Source organism: Rutidosis leptorrhynchoides, chromosome 2 (assembly GCF_046630445.1).
Source record: "Rutidosis leptorrhynchoides isolate AG116_Rl617_1_P2 chromosome 2, CSIRO_AGI_Rlap_v1, whole genome shotgun sequence".
NCBI classification, from domain to species: Eukaryota; Viridiplantae; Streptophyta; class Magnoliopsida; order Asterales; family Asteraceae; genus Rutidosis; species Rutidosis leptorrhynchoides.
Genome location: NC_092334.1, coordinates 149,934,708 through 149,944,743, shown reverse-complemented (window position 1 = coordinate 149,944,743; position 10,036 = coordinate 149,934,708). Strand labels below are relative to the sequence as shown.

At 38.0% G+C, this 10,036-nt stretch overlaps 1 protein-coding gene across 1 annotated transcript; it reads right to left on the bottom strand.

Annotated features, from left to right (window-relative positions):
- Positions 1-2,602: 2,602 nt before the first annotated feature.
- On the bottom strand, positions 2,603-6,433 carry LOC139891491 (uncharacterized). Its single transcript, XM_071874464.1, has 2 exons — positions 6,242-6,433; positions 2,603-4,805 (listed from the first exon to the last, which is right to left on the bottom strand). The coding sequence occupies exon 2, from the start codon at positions 4,770-4,772 to the stop codon at positions 2,880-2,882; it is 1,893 nt and encodes a 630-aa protein (XP_071730565.1). The 5' UTR covers positions 4,773-4,805; positions 6,242-6,433; the 3' UTR covers positions 2,603-2,879.
- Positions 6,434-10,036: the final 3,603 nt, after the last annotated feature.

The following is a 10,036-nucleotide window of genomic DNA, read 5'->3' as shown; positions in this document are numbered from 1 at the left end:
TAAAATTATAATTTTCTAAACTTTCAGGGACCAAAAATGAAATTCTAAAAATTTCAGGGACCAAATTGTAAAATTTCAGAATTGCTACAGTACCGCTACAGTACTGCTACAGTGACTTGCTACAGTGCCGCCCAGCTGCTACAGTGAATTAATACAGTGATCGTCTTCTCCGGCGAAAATTCCGGCACCGGTCGTCTTCTCCGGCGAGATTCCGGCGAGTTGACCAAACTTTGACCGCGTTTTCTGGGCTCGTTATAACTCCGTTTAAGTCGCCATTTTTTGCGTTGGACTCGGTTCGACGTGACGAATCCAATGGTACACTCAAAATTGGATTTTGAGGAAACTTCAGAAGACCCAAAAACTCAACCAACGTCTCTAACCAAGCTCTTGATACCACTTGTTAGGAAGAGGGGATCGCCTGGACGTTGGGAGATACAAATTTGAGAGAAAAACAACTCTATTACTCACAAGAATAGATTTACAGAGTATTACAAAACTCTTACAAAAAAACTCTCAAACTCACACACACTCTCTAGGTTGTGATTACACTTCTCTGAGTGATTTAGGATGATTTACAATTGAGGTTTGCACCTCTATTTATAGTAAAAATTCTATGGCGGTGGAATGGTGTGAACGGAGATGGTGGGCGGCCGTCATCGTGTTCATCTTTGCTTCTTCTACATGGTGTTCAAAGAAGGCTACTTTGAACATCTAGAAGGTGAGCTTCTAGATTGTAGGCTGGAAACTTTCATTTACCTATGTGTTTGGTTTTTGTAAATCAAAGTGATTGTTTGGTTTTTGTAAATCATAGTGGTTGTTGAAGCAGTGATTGAAGAGAGTAAGCAAACTGACTTTTTACCTTCATGTACTTTGCATATAAGGGGATTTAAAGAATCTGTTAACAACGGACATACGGAGAGATCATGCACGCCAGATTTATAAACCATGAGGACTAACAACTTTATGAAAACATTCGAGACCGGATCTAAAACATATCGTTTTCATCAATAAGACACCCCAACTTTATGAAGCTCGGCTTGCATGTTCTAGAGTTGTTTTTAGTAAACCAACGAAACCGGACCGGAACTACATCCTCACGCATACCAACGTCCAAAACATCTCAAGTACGATTAACCGGCTCGAAAATTAACAACAGAACATCAAGATTGGAAGAGGCGACCAAGTCCGGGGAGATATCCAACAATCCTTTCAATCACCGAACGATAGCAAACTTCGTTAACCACACTTGGGTCTTAGAACAACTCGAATCATCAAACTCAACATATACGAGTATTAAATCGTGAATATGCTTCACCCAAAACGATGAGTGAGTTAACCACACAGGCTTTCCTGAGTGGCTACCGAGTTGCTCAATGAAGCACACCACCTGAGTTCAATTCATGGCTACGCCAAATTGTTCAAAAATGGAGCGTGACTAGAGGATGCGCATAATGCGCAATTCAACTGGTACCAGGTCTCGCGCTCAGGGGGCTTGATTACCCGAGGTTTTACCTTCTATGGGGGAGCCACTGTGCTCGTTCATAGGAGAGTTTCTTCGCTTACCCAAAAATAGAAAGAATAAAAAACGATGAGCGAGTCTAAGTTACTAAGACATGTTGACGCCTTGGCTATAGAGACCACCTTGCCGAAGTGACCTGCAACCTTAGATATGTATTCGCTAGACACAAACTTTGCTAAAACCCCGGTAATCTCTATAAAAAAAACGAGAATATATCCTTGCCATTTCTGCAAAAGAAAGTATGAGAACAAACTCATGAATCGGAAATAGAAGTTAAGATGAGAATGGAAAATATCTCCCAGTCGATGGACAACAAAACACAATCATAAATTCCAAGCTTGCATACATGAGAGATCAACGCGTTACGAACCATCAAAAATCTCTTCAACTTGTCCGAGACAAAAGAGTTGGAAGTGAGTTTGCTGTGAAAAATAGGGGTCTCAATCCGGCTATAACTTGTAGATTTAAAACCTTTAGAACCATGAGTTCACACCATGTAAATAGCCTTGCCGAAGATATTAGGCCCATTCAACGAGTTAACCGCCACAACAATAGATTCAGGTGTTTGGAAAGTAACGAAAGCATAATGCCGGAAGGACCAATACTTGACTTTCGGTATATCACCAAAAGTACCGAATGGCCTTTGAAACATTTGACGAGTACAACCCAAACCTAGTTCCAACCAACGAACACAGAAAGACCCAAACCCATATTTCCGTCCGATTTGGGAGATTCCGCAAGATACCACCACAGTCCATAGCCGGACCAACACACCGTTGTGTTGTGATTTTATAATTTTCTATTGTTATTTACAAACATTAGCTTATATTATTTACTTATCAAATAAATTTTTGATTACAAGTAATATTCAGTTGTCTTTTTAACAAAATATACAGTATTGTACAATCACATCAAAACAACACTTGCGAAATGATACGAGTAACCAACTGTTTTAGCAAAATTTATATAAAAGTAAAACGGAGTATATGATAATATGATCATAAAAATCTTAAAAGAAATGAAACACAAAAATGCACACCTCATAGTCTTATTGAATAACATATAACATATTATTATGATCATATAAGATATAAGATAAGATATTATTGAAGTTTTATTAATCAGGGTGACCAACCAGTGGTTCGACATAAGCAAAACAGGTGCTGAACTACAACTTTTTTTTCTCACTTGAACATATTAGCACTGGTTAACTCATAAATTTGGAACCCATAAGATTCATACTCCATGTTCAGTCACAACTTGCACACCCTTAACGAAATAGGGAACCGAATTGCTAGAGGCAAAAATGATGAATCATCCATAGGCAATCTTCCAAGTAATCGCACATAAAACCAGATGATTACTTTTTTTTGCTTCTAAAATTCTCCTTGAGCAATGCAAATTGTTTCTTGCATTGGTTCATTGTTTTCCCCGGTACAGCAGCAGCAACACGTTCCCAGCGCTGGTTAGTTTCTTTCGGAAACGTTTTTAAAGCTTGAACCAGTGCTTTTTCCTGAACAGGAGTCCATGCATCCTGGTCCGAACTTGAACCACCTGGTTCCACTTTATCTGCATCTTGTTTCAGTTTGGGTTCAACCACCTCAGCTTGGGCTTGAACCACGTTGGGCTCAGTGGGACCCACCACCTCCTCCCTGGTTGTAAGGGGAGATGCAATTGAGACTGACGGTTTTCTTTTTTCAAGAAAAGAATCAAATGCTTTTGCAGAGTCGGGTTTTTGTAATAAAACCGTTTTTGTTGCTTTTAAAATCTCCTCAACCGAGCGACCCGTGCCTATGTACTCCGATATAACCTCCCATCGTCTCGATGTTCCTTTAGGATACTTTGCAATCCCTTTTCGCAACATCTCGATCTCTTCTTTCCCCCAAGGCTTCGTTTTTTTCTCATAATTACTCTTTGACTCAATACCATTGACTTTGACTTCTGCAGATCCATTCTGTTGACTTTGACTATCTTTCTCAATACGGTCGACGCGAATCGCTTCCCGTAAAAGCTCAGCTTGACTTTGACTATCCCCTTCTTTTGCTTCCACATTGTCACATAAGTTTCTTAACTGTAACATATCGAACGACAAACAAATTTTTTCAACATCATCTTTACTAAAATTGTTAATATTACTCGCAAGACTTCGAAGCCGGGTTCGTTCTTTACGTAATAATTTCTTTTCTTTTTCTTTTATTTTCTTTTGATTTAAAGCAGCTTCAGCAGCCAATTTTTCATCTTCTTCTTTCTTACGTTTATTTTCTTCTGCAATTCTAGCAGCTTCTTCTTCTTCTTGTTTTTTAGCCATATATTTAGCCTCCTTTTTCTTCTGTTTCTCAGCTTTTAGCATTTCCTTTATCTTTATAACTCGTGGGTCCCGTTTATATGCGTTTTCTACTAACGTACGTATCCTTACATGTTCTTCTTTTCTCGCCTTCTCCGAAAGCTTTGCGTTCTGTCTTTCCATCCATCTTTTATGGTCACGCGATTCCGCTTGTTCAAGATCAAACTCGTCTTCATGTGGAAACTCTCTCCAACTTTTGAAACTAAACCAAAAATTGTAAAACGCATCGACTTCTTTTAACGGCGTATTATCATCTCCTAAAGACGGGATCGGTTGAACAACCGACCACCGCCCGTTTCTCATAAAAGCGGGCCCGAAAACCTTAAAAAAGTCTTGTGGGGAACAATCGGTTGGAATTTCATCGTCAAATTCATCAGTTGAATCATAAATTCGTCTTCTCACAGGGTCCATTAATACTTCATATGCTTCTTGAATGGCTTTAAACCGATTTTCTATTTCGTCTTTTTTAACTTGTTTAGCAGATTCGGTTTCTTCTCCAAGAAGAAGAGCCGCCTGCTTATCGGGATGATGTTTTAAAGCAGTTTCTCGATAACTCTTTCTAATTTGCTCCTCGGTTGCAAGATACCGTAAATTACCCAAACCCAATAAAGCATAATGGTCTTGTTGGATCACTCCGTCTTTATTTTTCTTTTTACCTTTGCTGCTATACGAATCAGATGATTGCATATAGTCGTTTTCTTTCTCTTTAGGCAACTTGTCATCATCATCGGATACATTTTCTTCCTCATAGTACCCACGGAGCTTAAGTGCGACATCATGGAACGAATGCCCCGCAGGTTCAAAGCGTGAAGCCTTTATTGGAAGGCAATTTGAAGAGACATAGATTGTTTCTCCATTTACAAGCTCGTTTGAATAAGTAATAAAACGAATGCTTGCAGATGATGTCATGTTTATGGCGACGCAAGCATCCACAGCTTTAAACTAACAACAAAAAAAGAAAATGTCAGCAGACGCTAACCATGACTTAACAAGTTAAACAAACATACAGTATATGACTTGAAATTGTTTCAGAACAGAATAAAGTTCTAGTAAAGCACTGTACAAATAGCAATTGGTTGTTTGAATACATACAACAAACAAACTTGAGAATTGACTTCCACTAATTTTCAAAAAAAAAAAACGGATTGTAAACACATCAGAGATGACAATTAATACAAACAAAGATATTAACAACTTACTGAACTTAGAGATCAATCATGCTATCTACCATGTGAAGCAACAAGCAGCCATAGGCCAAACATGTTTATCAGTTATGACTGAAGTAGAAATATCTATTGGCCCAAAATGAAGTGCACTAGATAATATTCATAACTTATAACCCATGAAATGTCCAAACAAGAGTTACCACCCAAATGCCCATTTTATTGGATTCTTTATATTTCCACTATCAAGTAACAAAAACTTTTGGAACTAATTCAATGCTTAGTTGCAAATCATATTGCAAAAAGTTGTGCAGGATATATCAAGTCTAGTAAGTCTCGACTTGATTTCTCAAAATCATATACAAAAGACCAAAAAACATTCATCATACTTCAATTAATGTTTTTTAGGACAATTTGTTACCTATATAACTAATTTTATAACTAAGTTGAACATTAACAGCAAGGGCTTTCTAGCTATTCGCTTGATTTTAAAAAAAAAAACATATTTACTTCGTAATATTAATATGCAATCACATCTCTGCCACGCAGTCCTCAAAAATCAGGTTAAAATCAACATATTTAATTTCTAAATGAAAAGTAGTTTCTCAAAATTCACATTATTGATTTCTATATATATGCTTTATAAGAGACTTATAGCCAAAGTCAAATTTATGTGATTCGATTTTCAGTATTTATATATATGACGAAGGTCAACTATTTGGTATACTTAGAAACTTACATAATATCTATCTTCCACTCCCATAAAAATTCAATCTTTTGCAAATTTACATAATTTAGAAGAAATTTAAAACCTTTTAACCTGTTCAGGATGCTAATATAACCAAAGAACAAAAAACTTAAAACCATAAATATACACAGATATACGTATTCTAATTACATTAGACATCAATCAATCAAATAATAACACAATACAATAAATTTATTCCACCACATACTACTATTTCAAATACAGTTGAATAATAGTAATCAAATTTTTTTCAATCAGCTTAATCTGAAGGCTTTTCAGCTTAATGCAAAATCAAAATGTAATAAACCACTTTTAATTGCCAAAGATATTATAAAAACTTTTAGCTTATTTAAGCTAGATAAGCTGATTGTATGATCAGCTCAGTAGTGATACACAGCATTAAGTAATTCAACAAATAGATATACGAATTTCAACTAAATATAAATATTATAAAATGGTTTATTTACCTAACGGACGGAGTGAAGGCAGTTACACGATGCCGATGATAACGGTTGATCTGTGAAATTAGGATTTAGATGATAGATGATGAAGATGAATGATATTGAATTAAACTAGATTTGATAAATATTCGAGATTTTGTAGAAAAATGAGTGAGAGGCGTAACGAGATTGGAATTTGGGGGTTTAGGGTTAATAGCGTTTGTATGTTTTACGCTTTTAGTTACGTGCAAAATCTTTTCTTTTTTTCTTTTTTAATAAAAAAACATAATTTATTTAAATTAAAATATATTGAACGATTTAACTTGGTAACAATTGCTACAGACCTAATCGAGTCATTGACAAGACTCTTCGACTTTTTTAACAACTAATGAACTCGGCCAAAAGAAGACGTTGAACTGAAGCTAAACAACATTGCACATATACAAGACAAACACCAACGAATTATAATACAATTGACAATAAAATTGAAACAACTCGAATATATATTTGCACAGCCACTATCAAAAGATTCATTAGAATGAAATCAATCGAGTTATAATAGACGACGAACATGTATAACAAACTGATGAATCCGAAAGGCATCGCTGAAAACTGCTAAAAGCCCTAAAACCAACCATGAATCATATTGAAAGCCTATACTGATATGAGTTCGGACCACATCTCAATCACGTTAGCCGATATTTAGCCTTAAGGGCCTACCAGCCCATTTACATTATTCTAGTAGCTTCTTATGTTGGGACTGCGTGCCATTGTATTTGTTATGGGCATGCATGCCTCTCTATTTAATGTCAGCATGTACTAGCAATAGGGCATGGATGGCTTCTGGCACTAGAGTGCGAAGTTCAAATTAAACAAGGTTTGTTGAATCTGTGAAACTTGTGACCGCGAGTTTAGAGTTATGGTCGCAAGAATCACATCAGAGAAAGGGTCTGCTGAGAAAATAAAACTCACGACTACAAGATTTTAGTTGCGGTCGCAAGAATGGTATCCGGCCAGAATATTCTAGATTTTGGTAGCTTGCCCCCAAAGTTACTTCCTTGTTTAGATTTGTCTATATAAACAACTTATGTAACCCATACAATGTGTGTACGAAATTTATAGTGAAAAATCTCTGGGTTGCGCCCATGGAGTAACCCTTCTGTTTATCTTTATCTTTATCTTTATGCTTTATTATTCGTTTGTCGTTTGTGGGTTAGTGATTATGATCAATCACTTGTCTTGTTTGGGTCCTAAATCCTAACAAGTGGTATCATGAGCTCAAGGTTTCGAGTTTGGGGCAAGTTGTTGCTGGTCAGATTCGTTTTTTGATTTAGGTTAAATGACGAGCTAGGGATTTGTCTTGCAACATGTATCGAGACTAGATGACTCAGTTGGTCGCATTGAACTCATGGATATGTCTATGTATCCGGGTGAGTTGATCACATCGGAATTCGGGTAACGGTTCTAAAAGTCTTCATGCAATCGTACGCGTCGTTTGTATGATGTTGATGGTTTCTTTTTCGTGAAGGGTACGGAGTTAGAGGTTGGGTTGATGGGTTCATTGCGGAGATATTTTTTTCGGGAGATCCGGGAAACGGATCTGAGTTCTCGTTCTTCGCGATCACGTGCGAAAGAATGATTGAACTATCAAATTCGGAGTTTCAGGAGCTCCTGTAGAAGAAAATTTGTAGCGGGTTCGTTGTTGGATCGACTGGATTTTCTGGTTGTGGATAGTAGACACACTGATCTACACTTGGTTAAAATTTGAGGCTGATCGGACCGTTGGATCTTGAGATATAATTTTTCGATTATGGGCAGCTATCAGGATGAAGTTTTTCGGGTTTCATGACGCGAGCGCGAGATGGTTTTGTCTCAGAAACTTCGAATGATACGAGCTATGTTTTTCAGAGATGTGGGTTTGTTACGGTGGTTCAGTGGGGTGGTATAACTCATATTTGGGCGGTGTTGTAATGAATGAGGTGTATCGGTTTGAAGGTCGATAGTGGGAGTTATCAGGGGAAGTTTGTTGCTTACGTATTTTGAAATGGGGTGACCAAGTGTATGGTCGGATATTCCATGATCAATGGAGTATGCAGGCGGATTAGAGTTTCTTGTCACTAAAGGAAATTGATTGTCGAAGGGAGTCGGATAGGACGCGTTCGACGGTTGCTCGGTTCTTGGTTGATGTTTCAACAAAAGGGAGCGGTTCCTCTTTGAGGGTGATCAATTAGAAGTCTTTAGGTGATGGAAGAGGAGTGGATAATCGTGTAAGTTCCAGAACTTGAGCTTTCTAGGATCGTTGAGGGTGTCGGGAACTCGGTTTGAGTTTGGTAACCAACGGAAGTTATCGAGCTAGTGGGAGTTAGACAACTAGTGGAGTTGTGGAGATGGTTGAGCGACTTGTTTCTCCAATGTTCTCAAGATTAGTGTGTTAATTCCTGGTAACACTAGGGCTTTGAATACTTTTTTACTCTCCGATGACAAAGAAATTTGTGACTAACCGGTGATACAAACCAAGTGTCTTCTAAAAAGCCGCGGTTTAATTCTTGCTCGTACAGTGGGAGTGTGCGTGGGAGAGAAGATGCGGTTTGTGAAAATCATAGCGCTATAAGGAGGTTAGTGTTCCAACGAGAAAGCGGAAAGTTGAAAAGGTGGTAGACTTCAAGGTGGTGATTGCGTTCTCACTAGGATATCTTGAAGAATAGTCAACAAAGGCGTCTATTGGGGTTCCTTTTTAGTTGGTGAAGAAAATCATAGATAGACGGGTATAATCTGTACGAGTGGTCGTTGACATGTGTGTTAGGGATTGGACTTGTCTAGATCGATGTGTGAGGCGGTGTTGTCTCATGAAGAATCCTAAGGTTGAAGTCTCGCTCACTTCAATTGGTCTTCTAGTGTAAGAAGATGATCTTCGTGTTAGAAGATGGTGGCGATAGAAATTGAGATGGCCTAAGCTAGTAACTAAGAGATTGGATTATCGCTCAGCGATGTTTTTTGATGTCGAAAGACTTCACTTGCTCGTAGGCTAACGAGTGAAGTGCGGCATGATTCGGGTGTCTCATCTGGCGGTATCAAAAGGAGTTGGTAATCGGCTAGTCTAGAATTATTGTGGGTTTGTTTAAACATAGTGACGGGTTGGCGAAGGTTGTTTAATGTCTCCTTCGAGTGGGAGATTGTTGGAGTGCGAAGTTCGAGTTAAACAAGGTTTGCTTAATCTGTGAAACTTGTGACCGCGAGTTTAGAGTTACGGTTGCAAGAATCACATCAGAGAAAGGTTTGATGAGAAAACAAAACTCGCGACCACAAGATTTTAGTTGCGGTCGCCAAAATCGTATCCGGCCAGAATATTCAAGATTTTGGTAGCTTGCCCCCAAATTTATTTTCTCGTGTTAGATTTACCTATATTAACACCCTATGTAACTCATACAATGTGTGCACAGAATTTATAGTGAAAAATCTCTGGTTTGCGCTCGTGGAGTAAACCATTCTCCGTGTTTTGGAGTTGGGATATAATCACGTTAAATCTCATGCCGTTTATCTTTATCTTTATGCTTTATTATTCAATTGTCGTTCTTGGGTTAGTGATTATGATCAATCACTTGTCTTGTTTGGGTCTTAAATCCTAACACTTATGTTGGGCATGCGTGCCATTGTATTTGTTATGGGCATGTGTGCCTCTCTATTTAATGTCTGCATGTACTAGCATTAGTGCATGGATCAATAAACAATATTCAATACTCAACAGCTTCTGGAACTGGAGGGTTCTTTCTTTTCTTCCCGGTGGTAGAAGCAGGAGATCCCCCAGTTGACGTTGACCTTACC